The sequence below is a fragment of the Glandiceps talaboti genome, chromosome 4 (assembly GCF_964340395.1).
Source record: "Glandiceps talaboti chromosome 4, keGlaTala1.1, whole genome shotgun sequence".
Taxonomy (NCBI): Eukaryota; Metazoa; Hemichordata; class Enteropneusta; family Spengelidae; genus Glandiceps; species Glandiceps talaboti.
In genome coordinates, this window is record NC_135552.1 from 7,841,144 (window position 1) to 7,862,318 (window position 21,175).

At 35.9% G+C, this 21,175-nt stretch overlaps 2 protein-coding genes across 2 annotated transcripts in view; both read left to right on the forward strand.

Moving 5' to 3' along the window:
* The window catches only part of LOC144434101 (rho GTPase-activating protein 21-like), a 108,096-nt gene extending 90,753 nt beyond the window's left edge, over window positions 1-17,343 (forward strand). The window contains exons 5-19 of the mRNA XM_078122557.1: window positions 87-231; window positions 1,044-1,224; window positions 2,108-2,200; window positions 3,083-3,211; window positions 4,323-4,391; window positions 4,703-4,761; window positions 6,075-6,184; window positions 6,666-6,832; window positions 7,962-8,117; window positions 8,502-8,580; window positions 8,877-8,950; window positions 9,512-9,601; window positions 10,033-10,158; window positions 11,141-11,261; window positions 11,460-17,343. Coding sequence (XP_077978683.1) covers window positions 87-231; window positions 1,044-1,224; window positions 2,108-2,200; window positions 3,083-3,211; window positions 4,323-4,391; window positions 4,703-4,761; window positions 6,075-6,184; window positions 6,666-6,832; window positions 7,962-8,117; window positions 8,502-8,580; window positions 8,877-8,950; window positions 9,512-9,601; window positions 10,033-10,158; window positions 11,141-11,261; window positions 11,460-13,648 — 3,788 coding nt within the window. The 3' untranslated portion in view covers window positions 13,649-17,343. The remainder of the gene's footprint in view (window positions 1-86; window positions 232-1,043; window positions 1,225-2,107; window positions 2,201-3,082; window positions 3,212-4,322; window positions 4,392-4,702; window positions 4,762-6,074; window positions 6,185-6,665; window positions 6,833-7,961; window positions 8,118-8,501; window positions 8,581-8,876; window positions 8,951-9,511; window positions 9,602-10,032; window positions 10,159-11,140; window positions 11,262-11,459) is intronic.
* Window positions 17,344-19,750: 2,407 nt separating this feature from the next.
* Window positions 19,751-21,175, forward strand: part of LOC144433954 (ras-related protein M-Ras-like) — a 45,096-nt gene continuing 43,671 nt past the window's right edge. Inside the window, exon 1 of the mRNA XM_078122369.1 lies at window positions 19,751-20,093. Within this exon, the coding sequence (XP_077978495.1) occupies window positions 19,895-20,093 (199 nt within the window). The 5' untranslated portion in view covers window positions 19,751-19,894. The remainder of the gene's footprint in view (window positions 20,094-21,175) is intronic.

Consider the following 21,175-nt stretch of genomic DNA (forward strand, 5'->3'; position numbering starts at 1 on the left):
ATTTCTGTAGTTTTACTAAAACGGAATACACCACTAAATGTGAGTGTGTGCGTGTGTACTGACAATGTTGTATATTGACTGTACAGCTACCAGGATGATGAGGAGAACCTCCTATCTAATGGCCACTGCTAGTGAAGAAGGTGAAGAACAACAACATGTACTGTCAGCTTCTAGTCCTGATACTGAATCAGAAGAAAAGAGCTCACCCAGTCCCACCGGCACTACTGATAGGTGAGTCATTCTACATTGTGATGTTATAGTCATGCTGATAGGCAGGCTTTATGCCCCATTCTGCTCAATTTTCATTCTGTAGCCAATCGGATTTTAACTTGTGTATATTATTAATAAGGTGATGATAAGGTTTGGAATGTGGATAAATATGTATATGCTACCATATATGAACAAAATATTTCAAGACTTTCAATCTGTGTATGAAGTTAACAAAATCAAAGTGTTGAATTTGTGAAGTGTCGTCGTCCCCCCCCCCCCCCCCCCCCCCCCCCCCCATGTACGTCTATGTTGTTTGTCTACTCAGGAATATGGGATATCGGATACTTGAATTTGCCTGTGAAAGACAAAAAGTTTACCCACTAAACTACATCCCGTAGTGATAAACGTCATGTGTTGCCATTCTTCTCATCTGCAAACATTGATTATCTTAAAATACTCAATGTTTGCAGAATCATAATGACAAACTTTAGATGAAATTTAAAAAGTTGATTTCTGCAGAGACTGTTCTGTATTATTTTGTTAATTACAAAAATACAACTCTTTTCATGGGTGGAAATTTTTACATTTTGTATTCAGAAACTTCAATTTCAAAAAGTGTCCCCATTTCTTAATATGTGCATTTAATTTACTTTTTCTAATATGAAACTCTGTACTCTGTATGCCATCAAATCTGTTTTTTGTTTCCTAAACTTTGAAATATAAATATAATGCGTAGCAGCAAGAATAACACAATTCAAAAAATAACGACAGTTGTATTATTTTGCTGTAAAGGTATGTTAAGAGTAATGTCATCCAATTGTTAACTGTTACAGGAAAACACCATATAAAAAGAACCCTAGCATAAAGAAACTCAAGTCATTCTTTGGTGAGGGTACACCTAAGATTGTGGAGGCCTCTGAGAAGAGCAAAGTCAATAATACCACAACAACTTGTCTCTACGAAGTGATCAGAGAAGGACCGTTGTATTGTAAAGTAGAGGCCAAAGATAGGAAGGTAGGTGTGATCATCCACTACCCCTCTCCCCCCTTCATTGACATTAGTATGACCTATCAAAGAGTGAGAAGCATTGCAAGATATGGGTCATTTGAAAGCTACCCATCAAATAAGGGTGGATAGCATACTCAAAAGTACAATCAGTAGATGAATCAAGTGTCAGTACTCAAAGTACTCAAGCAGAATAGATATGTAACACCAGTGTTTTTGCTAAGGATGTGGGAGTTCCCCAGCCATTTTAGTATGGTTTCCTACCAGTGTTTTTGTTAAAGGTGGCAAGTAGGTAATATCTACTTGAGCTCCCCAGCCATTTCAATGGGGTTTCCTAATAGTGTTTTTGTTAAAGGTGGTAAGTAGGTAATATCTACCTGAGCTCCCCAGTCATTTTATGAGGGTTCCCACTGATACTTTTGTTAAAGGTGGTGAGTTGGTAAAATCTACCCCAGTTACCTACTTACTTTTAGAGTACACAGCCAAAACTATAGGACAGTGTATGGGAATGCCAGTTTTACCTGTTTTCCCCCTCTCTGTTTCCAGGGTTCCCCAACCTTACTGAAACCACTGTAAAATATGGTAAATTTCATAAGTCTGAGAAAGTTATGTAGCATTAAGAATGTGCAGTCATTAGCAATATCTAGAGTATGAAACCCAGTGCACCCATTACAGACAATAATCTTTATACACTGAATAGTTCTTTAGGAGTTTATAACCTTGTCTCCTAAGAGGTCCAGTGAGAGCTGACCCTAGGCTGTATTCATTTCAGGCTATCACTTTACACTATCTCAATAGCTTCTTGGTCCATTCTATGTGTTACAAAACAGTGTTACTTTCATATCTATGTAGAAGTACATAGTTTAATATTTATCTTTATTTGATTTTTCAGAGAGCCACTGACAGGTCATGGAAATTAGTACATGGCGTCTTAAAAGGACATATATTATATTTATCTAAGGAAAAGAAAGACGGAACTTCTATGGTAAGATATTTAGATGTTATCCCTCAATATTTTTCTTCATTCAGCCAAGGAAAATATGAGTGACCTAAGGGGCCTTTGTCACAGAGTCGCTAGACGAGTATTTTCGGCTGTATGAAGAAAAATATTGGAGAACATATAATTATATCAGCGCCAATAATATCAAAGAAAAATTGTGGAAAGTAATGACAAATTTGAATGTCTTGATTCTTATGTTCAACACAGCAGAACCAGTGATGTAGACATGCGTTGTCGTGACATAGAACAACCAGAGTGTATATTCCATATTTTTTGTTTAACTTGGCTTGTGCATGGTATAATCAAAATTACTGTTATTCTGTGTAATGAAGTGGGCTCTGTCTTTTTTTGTATGCTGAGGCAGTAATTGTTTGATTAAGTATACCATTATTGATGTATACAGGTGCAACATTTGAAAAAAAAGGAAGACAATCTTGTGACTATCTGTACAAGTGTATTGATAAATAGATGTTTAAACAATTGTCAAGGTTAGGCCAGATTGTTCAGGACTACCGGTATAGTTTACTTTGAAAATAATCCTTTCTTGACATTTCATTTGGTAAATGATAATTCTACTTCTTGTTTTGATTAAGTTTTAAGGAACTCCCGCAGTCTGCTGATTTCATCTTGTATGTCATGTGTTTGACATGTGATGAAATATTTAAGCCTCAAGTCCCAGATCTGGGGCGCCCTCGCATCACGTGTTTGAAAAATGGGGTAACTGTGATATATCAGATTCAGAGAGTCAATCAATCAACTCATTTCATGATGAATGAATACTTACGAATTCCATGGATATAAAGTTGGAACTTACATGAAATAACTTCAGTACCTAAAAAATGCACGTCCTTTCTTTCTCCCCAACAGAGTCCAACAAGTCTGGATGACCATCCTATCAGTATCAAATCAGCTATTGTAGATATTGCATATGATTATACCAAGAAGAAGAATGTATTTAGATTATGTACATATAACGGTTCTGAGTATCTACTGCAGGTATGTCATCGTAATCTCTAACCCTAGGTTTGATTACTTACTTTCATGTTTCATACACTCATGTTTCGTATATGATACAATTGGAATGCATGCAATCCAAATGCAAATCTGATTCAATAAAAAGCTAATAAAAAAGCTTTTCAAAAACCTAGCCTATTTTACCAAGTTGCACTAATGTGTATCGTGGATAGTACAAGCACCAGTACTGGGTCAAGGGTCACAGTGTTTAAAAGAAATGCTAATTTCTACATATTTGTTATTTTCTGTCTCATGTACATCAGCTTTCAGAATTAATGATACAAATATGAGATGGCATCCATAATGCTTATTCAGTTTTCAGTTTCTTTGTTTTATCACCCTTCAGTTTTCTCTCCAGAGCCATGAATGATGCAGGTCTTCATACTCTAATGATATTCTAAACTCATTTACATAACAGTATAACATATTGTTATGTAAATTAATTGTACACATGTACTGTGGGGAATTCTTGATGAAAATATTGACCCTTTTTAAACAAATGGCAGACAGTGATAAAATACATTTCTGTAGATTCTACTTGTTGTTTAATTAAGCAATAAACCACCCCCTGGGGATGGTATACCAAGAGGTTTTGACCAGTGAACGAAATATATGCACGAGCAATAGCGAGTGCATATATTGAGTTCACTGGTCAAAACCGAGTGGTATACCATTCCTAGGGGTGGTTTATCGCTATTATATTATACCAGTATATTGAAAATATCGGAAACAAGATAAGACGCAATGTTTTCTGGTTTCATTTGCACCCCCATCCCTGCACGGACTGCAACGTTCGTAGACAAACAGTCAACATCAAAATTTGGACGCGTGCCAACTGTGCATTATCGCTCATTTTAGACGCGCTAGTTCGATGTCTAGACCAATCAGATTTGCACCATCAATATACTGGTATAATATAATACCCGATAATGTTTATTGATGTGACTAAAGAACATACTTTCTCTTAGTTAAACTCAAGTAAATGTACAGATGTTGTACAGTTTTAAATAAAGCCATCAAGTATATGTTATTTATATGTTATAGCATTCCTATGATATTGACAGGAGTTTTTATTCTATAATCTACATTACAGGCCAGTGATACCAAAACCATGCTTGCCTGGATATCAGTCATTCAAGCTAATAATAATCCCGATTCAGACGTAAGCCAATCCTCTGTCTCTCTCTGTTTTTTGCCTGACTTGTGATTTCAATTATGATAGTTTAGCACACGGTGAACACTGTTGACTCATTTGTCAACCTGATGGTATAAATTGGGACCTGATAGGATCGAAGGTGTTATGTGAAGGATTTAATCCTGAGTACTCACACCAGCTGCTATGGTTTGTATGCTCTGACAAGATCTAATAGTTGCATGAAACGGTACAAATCAGTGTATTTGAAGTGTACATTATAAGCAATGTAGACACAATATGACTGATTCAAAATTTATTTGTATGTATCTATTGTACAGGAAGTTGGAGTAGAATCTTTGATTGTTAGGAAGTCTGCTTTACATGACAATTTACTAAGGTAAGATTTATGTTTTGATTTTTGAAAGGATGTAGTAACAGTTTAGAAGAATTTAAACTTCAAATAAATGTCTGATATCACTGACTACTACTCATGATATTGTTGTACATGGATTATTGGTTGTGAGTACATATTCCATGAGTTGTGGTCAGCAAGTTCCTTGGTACAGTGCTGATCCATATGATTATTCAGGGCATTGTACTCGGAGGAAACATTTTAAAGGGGAATGCCACTCCAGGAAATGAAGGTATTTTCATAAGCTTTGGGTTCTGTAGAGTCATTTCATTATTTCACATAATGTAAATTTCACAGGAGTACCAAGACGCACCAAATTGAAACTCTTTTTCACAACAATGCGATGGTACACTTTTGCTTCATGGGGTTTCAGTATGGATTAGATGAACAATGAATATTCATGCCAAGACTCCTGGGTGCTTATTTCCTTCAGATAAATAGTCATGAATATGCATTGTTCATCTAATGAATATTAATGTCTGCTAAGACCCATGATGCAACAGTGCACCACAGACAGAACAATAAAGGTGTGAAAAGATTCAACTCAGTGTATCTTAGCAACAGCGAACTTCATGTAATGTGAAATCATGAGAAATGACTTTCCTGAACCCAAAGTTTATGAAAATACTTTTGTGAATTGTTTGAAAAATATTAATCATTACTGGCATTTTAGAGTACTATTTTAAAAAGAATAATATAAATGATATGAATTTAACAGCGTTTCTTCATTTCTGTGTTACTTTAATTATAATTTGTGAAGTTTTATACACAGTGATGTGTACCTCCAAATTCTGACCAGTTCACGCATGTCATGTGAAACCAAACATTCTGTGGTATGCATATATGTCGTTTTACTTTTCAAATAAATTGTCGTGATATACAAAAGACAAAGAGTGATTGAAACCACAGATCACATAACTATTTAGGTAGGAATGGTTTTCAGTTGCAATGCTACACAGACTTGAGTAATGTCTGTTCGAGAGTTGTGATATCAGTGGCAAGGAATGTTGAAGTTTCAAAAGACACTAGGGGTTCCTTTTCAGATTTCAACTAGGTTTTTTTTTATTTTCAAACTGTGATCATTGTGTCTGACTCACCAATATCAGTAGAATGTAAATATTTTGTGTGTGTGTGTGGGAAGCTGTAACGGTTACATGCAAGTAGAAACCAGTCAAGTTCATTTCAGTGTAAGTTGGCAGTGTAGCTTTTGCATCGTTGTTTAGGTCATAGATTGATTTGTAGTAGAGTTAACTCTGGCAGTACTTGATGAAGCTGATAATGTTCTCTTGGTGTTGTAGTGTCCCACCACCAAATAAACACCCTGTATCACCAAGTACACATCGGAAGAAGTTTTCACTTCGAAGTGCATCACCTGGTCCTCATGGTAGGAAATCATTGAAAGACAAAGGTATGTATGAGGCAATCATTGTGATTAAAAGTATAGCATTTATTCATTGGCTAGTCCTGTGTCATACACGACTCAACCATAGCATAGATGACATAACCTATGTAGTGTATAGCAGTCTGTACTCATAACTTAGCATATATGGTATATGCAACACACCAACATATTCATATACTTTCCTTAGTCATTAGATACGATAAGTTGTGTCACCCTGTCAGATACCAGTTCACTACAGAAGGCTATTTAGGGCTGAGTGCCATTATATATCTTACAGTCTATGGTATGATTCTTAAGACAGTCTGTACCATTTTCCAAATTCTCACGATCGCTCTTGGGAATTTTTCTGCCATGTATGAAGATTCTGTATCATCGATATAATCCTGTGTGTGAAATTTATAACATTATGAAACTGTATTTTACTGCCATTGCTGTGGAATTTACGCTGTTCTCCATATTCATTGAATCCAAAATATGGTACTTTCAGATGAGATATCACCCAAAGAACCCAAAAGTAAACAACACAATTGGAAAGGCAAGATTAGTAGAATTAGTAAGAAGTTTGGACCAGGATCTGGGACAGCGGAAGGCGAACCAGTAGCTGGAACATTTGGTGTTTTACTTGAAACATGTCCACCATCACAGAATAATGAGGTCAGTACTGATGGTGTGTGTAACCCGAACCTACTCAAAGTGGCTAGTAAAATTATTGAAACAGTTTTGCTTATGATTCTAGAATTACAACATTGAATATAAAACGCTGGACGATTTCTTTGAAGTTTGAAGTTTCTTGACCAATGGCGCAAAGCAAACATTGATGACAGTTGTCAAGGATAAATTATTAAATATCAAATTTTTGTGTGAAATTTTCTATCTTTTCATTCTGGAAAAGGTGCTATGTGAGCACAGTTAAAAGGGTATTGATTTTTTCTAGTCATTTTATTTTTTGTTAAGAATTGATAATTTTTAGCAACTGAATTGAGGTTCAGCATGCTATAGGTATCAAGTTGTGTGTGTGTGTGTGCATGTGTGCATGCATGTGCATGCATTTGTGAATAATTTAAATGTGAGAAACCACTGGGTCGATTGATTTCAAATTTGGTAGGGACAAATTTGGTGTGTAGATGAAAAATTGTTCAAATCAAAGCGATCTGAACTGTCGAAATAGGTCATCTTTTTGGAAGTGTATGAGATATGGTTATATAAGTCTTACTCTAGTAATCACATGGCTAAAGTTCATGGGATGTTAATTTATCCTGTAGGGTTTTTTTCATATTCGAGATGTGTTTCTCTCACTGTGTGTGTATGTCAGACATTGGATCTGAGTTGCGCACATTGCCATTGGCAGTATATTTGATAAGACTTTAGTGGCCCTTGAAACAGAGAGTAATGGGAAATCAATTTACATAGTACCCGGTATAAGCGTCACAGAATTCAAAACCTTTACACTTTTACTGTTACCTCCAACCATGCAAGTATAATTCATACTTCCATGCTCCAACCCATTCTCAGTTAAAATCAAGAAAAAGTCAAAGGTCACCATACAAATATTTGAATGCAGGTCAAAATGTTAAGAACTTTAATGTTCAGGGATATTGTTCCCTAAAGGCATATTCCATCTCAGAGTATTATTCTATGAAGTCAATCTTGATATACATGTAGAGAACACCACTGAAATTCATTTGAGATTTCAAGACTGCAAAAACACTTGTCAGTTGTGTCAATCAAAATTGACGAGGTAACAATATCTTGAATGACTGACGGTTTATTGTCATTGTTTCAGTACATACCCCTTGTTGTTGACATCTGTTGTAATATTGTTGAGACGAATGGTTTGGAAGTTATCGGCATTTACAGAGTTCCTGGTAATACCAGTGGAGTGACGCAACTACAGGATGAATGCAATAAAGGAATGGAAGATGTCAACCTTCAGGATAAGGTTAGTTTACAGGATTTTACATGAGGAAACGAACGAAAAACAAAAACTTCATATTATGTGTTATTTCATAAGAAACATTCTGTGCTGTCTAAGATATACATTATTATCATTATCAATTACTGTTTGAAATTTTACAAAACTAAGTTGTATGAAATCTTGTCAAATTTCACTGATCTGGCGCTAAAATGTGTGTACTTGAACAGTCTTATCTGAAATCATTATAAGTCATCCAAAGCAAAGTGGGTGCACAAGGTTTTTGCGTGAAAATGAAGTCCGCTGAAAACAAATGGTTTTGAAGTTTAAAACCAAGATTGTAGTTTGAGAGCTTTACATTTATAGAATGTTATGTATCTTTAATATTTAATACTGTGTCTTGTATTACAGAGATGGAATGACATTAATGTCGTCAGCAGTCTGTTGAAGTTGTTCTTCCGTAAACTGCCAGACCCCATTGTGCCAAGTGGTGAGTCATTTCATACAGTTACTGTAGTTAGAAGTATTTGCTATATCACTTGAATTTCATTTCTGTCATATTGGTATTATGGAAAGATGTATGTAAACAAAAGACTCAGTCAAACTGTTCATTTCCTGATTAAGTTTACATGCTGTAGAACTGAATACTAATAAACGTGCCATGTAAATTAAGATGACATAAGGTTCGTTTTCACCATGAGTTTAGCCATGGTGTTCCACTGAGACCCATTTCCTCGAGAGTGATTTCGTACTGTTGTGATTTAATATTTCTATGTTTGCTTTCAGATCAATATGCATTCTTCATTGAGGCAAACAGGAAAGATGATCCAACCACAAGAATGAGCTTTCTTAGAAAATTGGTAAGTACTGAGTACATCTCCAGCAACACACGATTGATTTCCACAAGTGATAATATAGACACATTCTCTAGTAGCACATGAATCCTGTAGGTTTATTTCAATATACCATAGTCCAATTATCAGAAAGACAAAAGATTACATAGTTTGGCCACTAGGGTGCTGCAAAAATTGCACCAGAAGTGAAGGCCGTGATAGCTGAATATTATAGCCTCCTTTGAAAACAATCATAATTCGTATGGGTCACAGTTTCATTCTCAACCAGTCAAAGCATTTAACTAACATTGTTTCTTTTGACTTAAGTTTTACAGAACCCATGTTGTGTTAGTGCCAGTGTAGGTACTCTGTAGTTGCATGAGTGCTTGCAGTGTTTTCTGCTACATTTTCAACTGCATGCGCATGAAAGTATAGCTGCAGAGAACTCTGCCAACACTCATGTAAATACTTCAAGTATGACACACTTGTACTCATGTGTTATTGTGTTATTATAATGGAATACAGTAGTGAGATTGATGACGTGGTGATGATACTGATGGTTGAAATACTATGTTTTTGTGTTCCTAGGTTCATGAACTGCCACCACATCACAGGGAAACTCTACAGTTCTTGGCATGTCATCTTAAGAAGGTAGCAGAAAACGGTAATGTCAACAAGGTAGGATTTACGTGTCAAAGTGATTCATTCATTTTGGTTCGGCAAAATATACTCAAAATACAATGCAGCATTATGTCATTGAAGAAATGGCATATTTAAAGACTAATAACAATACATTGCCAAATATCATTTGCCGAGGATAACGCAATATACATTATCACTATAAACAAAGAAAGTTTATATATTCAACTTTGACCCCTTATGGGCTCTCTTAAAATACATCACAAGACTAGATAACAGAACAAAACTACTGTCTCTCTCTATATGTTGGAACAGATTACTCGCTCTCTCTCTGAATAGATGAGCAATGGCTGAATTCCACAAAGCTATAAAATAAAATAAAGTGAATTTATGTGGTTGTCATATTATTTGAATGGTTCACTTTTTTATTGAAAAGGGTTCAAACTAAATTCATGTGGATATTTTGACAGATGGAGGCCCGCAATCTTGCCATAGTGTTTGGACCAACGCTAGTACGACCTGCAGAAGAAAGTATGGTTACCATGGTAACAGATATGTCCGACCAGTGTCGAATTGTTGAAAGTATAATTATTCATGTAAGTATACATCTTCAGAATGTAGTGCTTACTAAAAAGTCAAAAGTTTATTTGGTGACAATGCACGAGGGATGGAAAGTGTGTATTCAGTATCAAATTTTCTAGATTTATACCAAATTGTATGAATATATGACATCACACATGACAGCCTGATAACCACAAATAGTGAAAAACTAGGAAATACAGAATGCTACTTTCATACTGTAGTGTACATATATTTGAGTTCTATTCCTCCGTCTAGTTCATTGCTGTACAGGGTGGACATGGGGATGGGGGTGGGGTTTGTACAGCAAACCTTTCATGTCAGTTGTGTTACTAATTTGAGGACAAGGACTTGAGAAAGGTTTATTTAAGTTTGCTAGAAGCAGTCATCATTTCTTAGAAAGTCCTCTTGTCTGTATAAAATAATTATTGTATCAGCGTTTCAACTACATAGAGATATATCATATTTTTCATGACTATTAAAGTGGCCATAAGGATGAGAATTTGGTATTTATTTTGGATATTTATTTGATAAAACAGCTTCACTAAGTTTTTCTACTTGAAAAAATAATGTGAAATAACATATACCAAGTCTATGTTCACAACTTAATAAACGGCAAAACATTGCAAAAAGATGCAAAAAGTGCAAAATGTTTGTTATTGTACGTACAATAACAAACATTTTACTCATTGTTTAATGTTTTGCCGTTTATTGAGTTGTGAACATAGACTTGGTATATGTTATTTCACATTAATTTTTCAAGTAGAAAAATTAGTGAAGCTGTTTTATCAAATAAAAATCCAAAATAAATACCAAATTCTCATCCATATGGCCACTTTAAAATGATATAAATGATGTATTCTGTTTAAAAAACAAGAATGTAGAGTGTAGGCAGTCTCAAGACATAAAAGAACAGTGTACGTGTTGGTATTTGAGATGATGAGTGTAGATCAGACCAAAACTTTGTCTCATTCTCTGCCACTGTTGTTTTTATTACAGTGTGACTGGTTCTTTAGTTCTGACGAGGCTGACAGTGTACATGTACCTGTAGATTCATCTACAAGTGTAGCGCCCTCATCTAACATGGGTCTCCTACTCAGTAAAGTCAAACAGGACGAAGGTATGTACTTAAACCCCAATGTTTGAATCCCACTCTATGCGGAGTAAGGAGATGTAAGGATTAAGTTTGATCAGTTTTTTTTTGTTTAGGACCAACTTTTGCTGTACACAGTGTGCTACTTACATTGTATTGCTTGAGTTTGTGGCAAGTTTTTGGAATTCACAAGTAATTCCAATTTTTTAAAATTTCATTTCACAGAGAACAAGGAGAGGAAGAGAAAGGGTAAAAAGGCACATGTAGTTCCTGACGATGATGAAGACTTTGGGTTTAATGAAAGGAACATAGACTTTGAAATCTCTGTTAGAATGAAAAGACATGGCATGTCACATAAACTAGGCCAAGTTGTCAATGTAAGGAAGGAAACAAGTGAAATGACGGAGAAAAGTAGCACTACTTCCACAACCACCACTATGACGACGACAACAACAACAAAGAGAAGTGAATCCGAGGAAAGATTAGCAGACACCGATGTTCAAGACAAAAGTAGAAAGTTGGAAATTCATGAAAGGAAATCTAGTGTGTCGTCAGCAAAAACAGGATCTCAGAGTTCATTAGATGTGAAATCAACCACAGAAAGTGAAGGACATGCATCGTCGGACCCTGAAGCCACAGAGAAGGCTATGAGTTATATCAGAGCTACAAAGGAAGCCTTCCAGAGAAACCAATACCGGGCAGAAAGTAAAACCACTGCCGGTAGCAGAAAATACTCCACCGATTCAGACAGCAGTTCAAACTCGCAGCAGTGGTCGCAGAGGGAAAAAGAAGATTTCAAAAGTGAGTTGAAGAAAGGGAAAGAAGGAATTGAGAGACTTCATCATTTAGCAATATTAGATTACGAATCAGAAGATTCTAAAAGTGTAGAGGATTTGTATAAAGCTGAAGACTTTGCAATGAAAGTGTCTGATATTTCCAGTAAAATTGCCAGCTTTTCTAAAGACTATGAAAGCGAGAGCTACGGGAAAAGTTCAAGGACTGATGGAAGTTCTGTGACTTCCGACTACTCAACTGTGTCATCAACAACCTTCAGAATGTCAGAACTACGAACGCCTGACACTCCAGGGGAAAGTGATACAATAGTGGGTAAACTAGACACCAAGTTAGATTCTGATAATTTAATGACACCGGATTCAGACAATGATAGTGATTTGTTGGTCAGCATGACAGCCACTTTTGATCAGAAACTCAAGATGCTGCTGAATGCAGATGAAGAACTTGAAAGAGAAAAAGAACTAGAGATTACAGAAAGAGACATCAGTAGAGCCGACGGTAGGAGTTATCAGAAAAGACTTCGGGTATCAAAAACTGATACAGACCTCGAGAGACATCTTGAAACACGTAGAATGAGAACATCTGATTCAAGAAGTTCTCTCGACGATGCACAACTCTCTGTTTCTAGAAACACCAAACATGGTAGAAATAAGAAAGATTCTGGTGCTAGACGGAAGACAGATGGGAATGATCAGAGACCACCTACTATAGCTCTACCCAAACAACACAATTCTACAGAATTTACTGCCAATAAGACTTCTCCAGTAGAAATCAACTACAGGAGAAAACACAAATCAAGAGGTGCTATTCCACCACCTATTCAAACCAACCAATCATCTGAAGGGAGAGATAATGAACCAGGTGTTGGCCACGGCTCTGACAAATCACAAACTGTCGTGACTTTGTTATCAGATGATGACCAGATTGTCCTGACTAAGAGCAGAAGTCCACAACTTTTAAGTCCTTTAAGTCCAAGTGGTTTAGATGACAGATCGCCCTCCCCTCCCAAGACATTCACAGTGACCTTGACATTAGAAAAAAAGAATGACTCACAGGATGAGGAAAAGGAAAACAGTGCCCACAATGAAGGAATTGGAAAGGTGGAATCTGTTGGATTTAACCAGGATGAGAAGGATATATTCCGGAAGAGGACGGACAAATGTCGTGATGCATCAAGGGCTAGACGACGACATACGTGGGGTGGTGGTAAGGACCTCAAGGACTACAAGAAATTACTTGCACTTCATATGAACGGTAGCGATAGTAGTAAAGATCAGAAATCAAGTGCATTAGAAAGGCTCAAACCGTTTGGACTTGAGATGAAAGACTTGGAATCAAAAACCGTACAGGCCTGGCTTAGACATCAGAAAAGTGGTGGAGACTTGTATGCCGAGAGACCTGTTAGTGATGGCAAGTTCAGTGAAACAGTAGGTAATTGGACTGGCTTTGATAAACCCAGGGTGTTAAAGCAGCGCAGTTACCCTATTGTTGCACAGGACTTACTGACCACTTCTATACATGGCAATTATTCAGGTGTACCAAAGAAGAAGGGTGTGGATGCCCATCCACAAAATCTTAGTGCAAAGCCAAAATTTTATGACATTGAATCGTACCTTTAGAAGCAATTTAAAACTTTCAAGCCCATGAACTTTACCCAGTGGAATTGTCAAATATTGGAACTTTTTTTAAGTAACTATGTACAATTGTGCTAATTTTATGACCGAGTCTTGTCGAAGGATCTAAGTCACTACGACTAAGTCCTGTCGAGGCATCCGAGTCCTTTCGTACCTTGGGAGATGGAATCACAAAGTACAGTTATGCATATTTTATGACAGTGAATCTATCTTCAGAAGGAAGCCCATTAACTTGCTGTCTTGAATAGTGTTATTGATAATATGTATCTTCTGTAAACATACTCACTCAGTTGAGTCAACACTGTAAATTGTACTTATCAATTAACATTGTAAGTCTAATAATTAAAAAAAATATCACCATTGTACAGAACTAACCAATATTATGCTATATCTGCCTCTTTCTCCCTTTTTAAAAAATAAAAAGTAATAAATTAAGAACCCTTCACATGTAAGAAATTTAAAGTTTGTAGAGTTAGGAACTTAAAAAATCGCGCATATTGGAACCGTAAGAATGTACATGTTGAATCATTACAACGAGTAACTGAAGTAAAGCACTTTCTCTATGTACGACATTCACTCATTTATAGCATTCATATCAAGTGTAAAGTATACTGTTTCAATTGGTTTATTTACATGCCTAGCATGTTGCCTTTGTAATGTGGTCAATTAGCAAATGAAACAGTATACTTTTACACTTGATATGGATGCTATAAATGATTGTGGTATGTACAGAAAAAGCTTTACTTTGGTGTTAAGGGTTGTACAGTATGTCACAGGAGTTTTGTTGTATTGATGTGAAGTCACTGAGTTCATGATTTGCCAGGACAGTATGTAGAGGATGTAGTTAAAAAACAATAGTGAGTAGTCTGCAAGATATGACATGTCATACCATACCTATCAGACAGCATCCAGACTGATCAGTGCTGAATGACATAACATAATTGTGCAGTCTGCATAGTTAGAAGTGTTTGAATTGAAATGAAAATATCATGCAAATCAAAAAAGAACTACACATTTCATGAATATGTACATTGTACTTAAAAAAAAGTGCCTTTTGTACTTTGCCTCAGAGTACAATTGTACTACAGATGTTAATACTTGTACGTCTGCCTAAGAGTACATACAGTATGATGGTCAAGAGATTGGAATATGGTAATTGTCTTCCCATTGTTTACTTCAAGTGTTCATTATCAACTTCTTCTAGAAAGTAGAGTAAGATAGTAGACAGAGCAAAAAGATCTTACCAAATACCATATACATGTATATACAATACTATCTACTTTAATTTCGGCTAAAAGTCTGAGAAGGGAGTTGAAAGTTGTAACAATTGCTTGCTTCAGTTTGGTTAACCTCTACATTCAGGGGTAAACTGTAATCAGGAAGTTATCACACTCCTTTAAACAGCTTCAGACACTAATTCACGTTAGATGAACACGTTATCTGTTCAGACTCACTAGAGGGCGCTATCACAGTATAACATTGTTTGACAATAGTTGAAGATCTCAACCAAGTCTCATACCATTAAACCATCAGGTAAAGAGAACTGTTTAAAGTGATCTGTTCAGACTGACACTAGAGGGCGGTATCACAGTATAAAATTGTTGGACAATCGGAAGATCTCAACCAAGTCTCATACCAGTAAACTATCAGAAAAGAGAATTGTTCAGTCTGTCACTAGAGGGCGCTATCACAATAACAATGGGAAGAGCTCGACAAAGTCTCATACCATTCAAACCATCAGACAAAGAGAATTGCTTTTAATTTGTAGAAATTATTGTAGTTGTAATTACTGTACAATCAGTGTTATTCTGACACAGTTCATTTATGTGAAGGTATTGGTAACGTTGATCAGTAGCTCATTCCAGTGAATTACATACATGATAGGTTGCTAACAAGTTCTCACTGCACAAACTGTCTGTATGCGGTATTCACAAACAGATGCATCAATATTAAATGATCAAACAGATGCATCAATATTAAATGATCTTACTGTAACACATAGCTAAAAGATGTATGAGAACTTACAGCTCTGGTCCATGGTGTAACTAACACAGATTTGAACAAAGTTGTAAGTCACTGAATACCGAGGAAACAATCACAAGAACCCACATCAGTGACTGCTATGTTTGTAGTGCTGGTTGTACAGTCAAATATTGAAGTAACAATATAATTGTAGTAAGGATAGAATAGAAATGCAAAACGACATCATATCAATGTGTTGAGTTCTTTGAAGTTATCGTAAAACATGTACAATTTTAAGCCCACAGACTTTAGCTATCTGACTTTGCGATGTTGTTCACCAGTAAGTTGAGAGAGATAACCAAGTCTCTGGCCACACCTGTGATCTTCTACATGACAGGTGGGAAAGCTCGCCCTTGTTGAAATAATCAGTATGTCTTAAAGTGTACATCTGTCCTGTCACCCTCAACACTTAATGTGATCTGATGGTATTTTATTGTATGAGACCTTACAGAGTGAATCAATCTGTCAAGTCAATGAATGACCTGATTTCTAAAAAATTTGAGGAAAACAGCTTTGTACGTAAACTAATATTACTAATACTATCACTAATTATGTAGAACAATATAAGAAAATAATAATTATTCATCTTATGATTATATACCAGTATTACAAAAACAATGAATATTTACCATTACTTAGTTGCCTTGGAAACTGGGGGAAATGTAAATATAAACTTTGACCTGCAGGCTCAGCTGCCAGTAATTCTTGTAACCTTTGACCTGTAAATGACCTCTTAGAATCTTCAAGACCAAAGCTCACCCAGGCTTTTTTACGAACTTGACACAAGATGGTTTCAAAGAAATTTGTACAGGTTTTAAAGGATATGTATACATTTAGCAATGGAGAATTTTTTTTTAAATTAAAGAAGTGCATCATGATTGAAAGAGATTTATTTTTTTTTAAAGATAATTTTTTGTTAGGTATTGTTTTTGATTAGTATTCTAGACAATGATGCCAAGCAAGTTTTTAAGTGAGAGTTCTTTTACTCTTTTTTTTTTAAAATATAAAAAAAACCTTGATTGCCATACAGCAGGTAACTTTTCATTTTGTGTAAAAGGTTGAACTCATCGGTTTCTGATGTACTGCCATTTTCTCACATGTACGCACCCCTGTTGAAGTGATATTGGTACAGTCCACAGAATAGATACACACACACATACATATAATAATGAATTTGGACTTTCCTAAATAAAATATGAGGGGTAGTGAAAAGTTGATTTCTCTGTATTTGAGGGCATTTCATGCTAAACAACTTTCAACGATCTTGTAGTTTTGTTATCACACTTATTAAAAAAAAATTTGTTGCTTCAAGTTCAAGTCAGTGTTATGAAATTGCCATGTCTCTATTTGTACAATACAGACTACATACATCATTTTGTTACAAATAAGTTTTTTTTTTATATTTAAGACTGAAATTATTTATATCAGCTTTTTAATTAAAGAAAAAAGAAAGAAAGAAAGAGCCGAAAAAAGACTTGCAACAGCAGCAAATATATAATTGCCGCAAAAATGTATTTTATGTATGTAGAGTAAGATAGATTGGAACGTCAATTAAAAAAAAACCAGTTGTAACATATTATGGAAGGCTTGGTATGCTTTCTATGTGTAATTAACCAGTGAGTGAATCTTTTAATAAGTTCACCCAAACTGCAGTGAAAAAGACTCAATAAAACATAATTTCTATATATGGTAGTTGTTGAAATTTCACTTCTTTTCTTGTGTGCTAGTATGACATTCACCCACATTGCACTCAGTTTCAACAGCAGTTACAAGAGAGCGTCCCAAGTGATGGCAGTTTAAATCACATTGCTGGTCTGCCATGAAGCAGTCCAAAGAGTGCGGTGAAAATAATTCAAGTTCCTGAAGATTACTTGATCTGAATCAAAGTTTTAGCAGAATTCTGAATGGTTTAGAATGTCACCAATTTTGCTATAAAGTGTTGGGAAATTGTAATTTTCTTCAAAAGAGTCTATTGTACTCCTCTGTTATTGCCTCCTCACTTCTGGTCCAAGAGCTGCTTACAAATAGCACCCCAAGTGGCCAAACTGTACAATCTTTTGTTTTTCAAATGCCCAAAATATGACATTAGATTTTGAGAGATTAGTCTGTAAGGTACGCTGTGACAGGGCGCCCTCTAACATCAGGCAACCCCTAACCCTTTGTGAGAGGAGGCCGGTGAGGGCAAAACGCCACGTCTATTGAGAGATTAGAATAGATTAGAGTTTATTTCAGTATAACAACAAGATTGACAAAACAGATATACAAATAAAAACTGGTACAAATAGTTGAATTACATGAGAGATTGTTATTATCGCAAGTGAGGATATAAGATGTTATGATATCCAAGAATTAACCTGTGAAATTCACCATAGATTGTGGAGGATCTCATAGATAGATAGATGACATGACATACTGAGTTTGTCTATCTCACAAATAGGTGGATGATGTCGCGCACGCGCACGCGCGCGCGTGTGTGTGTGTGTGTGTGTGTGTGTGTGTGTGTGTGTGTGTGTGTGTGTGTGTGTTTGCCATCATAGTAAGCCATTGTCTGAAACATGTTGACATACTAGTATACTACAGTAATGTAGGAATGGTATGTATGAAGTCTGTCGATGTCTACAGACTTGAATGAGTGACAGCAACACTGGGCAGTATGTATTCTCACTTCATCATTTACATCATAGCATTTGTCTAGTGTCTCCCTTGATACTGTTTAGTCAACCCAGGAAACTTGATAATTTCATCTGTATTAAGTACATTCTGCAAGAAAATACATTTGATGTTTATGTTCGTGTTTTTTTTTACATTGGGGAAAACACCTTGAAAGTTGAGTGAGTGTAAGGCAATACTATAATATAGTATACTAATTTCATAATAATATTATTATTATGAAATGATAACCTGTAGAGGGCGCTGTTGTAATTGTCAGCGATGTCCGGAAAATTGAGTTGCTGGAAGAGACGAAAAGGGTCGAAATGTGAAAATGATGCAATAATTAGATTGTACATGTGTTATCCACAGTACATTTGAGATCATTCGATTACTATCTCATGTTACGACCAAAGCATAATTTAATACATGTATTCATCCATGCAAACTTGATTTTCCAGACTGATTGCCTGGGCCATAATCTACTAAGTATTTCACTCCTCTTCTCCTGGCATTTTGTACCAGTACCGGTTTGCCAAACTGAAATCATGCAAAATTTGAACAATTATCGCACAATATCTTCAATCATAGTCAGAAATATTTGTAATAATGCAATATAAATTACTTGCTAAAGTGTTGGTCTGCACACAGAAAACTCAAATCGTTAAAGGCTGTTATAGCATTGTCCAACAAAAGGCATGTGTCTGGCTGGCAGCTCATATTGCTTTCCTGTAGATACACTTTTCAAGAAAGAGAAACCATGTTACAGAATTGTACCGTGAGAGTTGAAATTTGTAAGGTCAAGGTACTGAAGATGAAATGGACGCAAGCGCACATAAACATGTTCAGTTGTTATTGTTGTACTTACAAAATAAGCCATTCATTTTATTTTGTTTATGTAGCTACTAATAGTACTATACTTTGGATACAAATTTTAAGTATGTTTGTGCGTTTGAAAAGTTGAAATTGCACCGACAGCACTCAATAAATCTTTACAAAAATACACAAATAATTAAAAAAAATACCCTCTCCCCTTCTAAGAAAAGCCTAGGTGACTAATGAAAGTCTAACCCATATAAACATCAACAACAAAAAAAGTGTATGCTATTAGTTCTGATCAACTTAGGGAGTCGGCCCTTGAGCCGAACACTCGTACTACAAATGCAACACTTCATCACTTCTCAGTTGAGTTTCATTGACAAAGACCACGCGTGTGTACGTACGTACGTGTGCAGGCGTTATTCGAAGGTCGTATAATTGTTTGCACTGATTGCAGAAGTGAAAGTCTATCATACGCCAGGGACAAGTCCTTTTAGCAAACTGTGATATAGTATTTAGACACCGTATATCGACAGCTGAGTTTGCACGGACGAAAAATCAGTTCAGCTTTCGTTGACACTAACTCCCGCACTACTGAACATCCAGAGCAGACGATGTAAATACATCTACATGTGTATCTAGCAACGTGTAGGTTGTAGTAATTGTAGCCACACATACAGCAACTCAAATACTGTATCTTGTTACATTTTCTCGGAGACGATCTTTTACTTGACAGTTACAATGTCTAGCGGTCTCTCAGATTTATCGAAAGAGAATTTGATAACGTACAAGTTGGTCGTGGTCGGTGATGGAGGTGTCGGCAAGAGTGCGATTACGATTCAGTTTTTCCAAAAAATGTTCGTCCCAGACTACGACCCAACGATAGAGGATTCGTACCTTCAGCATGCAGAAATTGATGGTCGTTTGTGTATATTGGACGGTAAGTAACTCTGAAATTTGTTGTAAGGAATTTATGTTTAGGGTATTAAGTACAGGTAACGCACGTTACGTTATTTTCAATTTCAGTTTTAGTTTCACTAGTGATAACTCGACATACACGCAATTTTGACATAAAAAGTTACATTCATTGCAAATATGTTTTTTGTCATTTCGATCGGCAAGTTATGTATACTATTTAATGAGGTGATGAGTTCACAAAATGTTTAAATGTATTGAAGTTACTTGCAGTGTAGCCGAAAAGGATTTTTTTAAAGATTATATATAATATATTATTAACTTATTGCCTAGATGGATGTACCCGGTATGTACATGTACCATACGTACATCTGTCTTGAACTTGAAGCAAAAACAGCAAAAGAAAGTGGTTGACGTGCATTTGCGATCCAGAAACAGGATTAAAACTAGTATTACTAGTAGTACTAACAAAATAGTAAAATGTACACGCTGGCTTTTACCAGAAGCTTTTACCGTATTGGCAATGGACCATATTGGATGGCGAACGTACGTGTGTTTCCGTGTGGTATTTGTTTACTGTGTGTCAACTCTCATGTAAACCAAGACAGATCACTTCGGTAGCTACAGTCGTACAGAACGTGTGTTGTTTAAATACATTTTGTCTTGTGTATTTACAATATCATGCTTCCCATAGAATGACGTAAGGTAATAATTCATCAGGGTGAGTGACCCTGTTTTTTTCATGTTTCTCATTACTTTTTCATGGCAGCCACAGGTTGTCGGTCGCTTAAAAAAAAAAGAAGTAAAAAATCATCTTCATGTTTCTCTGCCTCTCCTTTTCCTCCTCTCTGTCTTCTTTTACAGCTTCTCTACACAATTGGCATGTTCTCAGCCCCCCCCCCCCCACTTGAATAACTTCCACCATGTAAGAAATGTTCTGTTTGTGAACAAGTGTCGTCACTGCCACCATGACTGTAGATGACATCGACAGTCCAGACATTTCTTCATTCTTGCCAGAGAGGGCACTGTTCAGAAAATATTAAGAGCGAGCGAAAATAAAAATAATTTTTTATTTTAATTGATGTCAGAGCTGAAAATTTTGTTCAG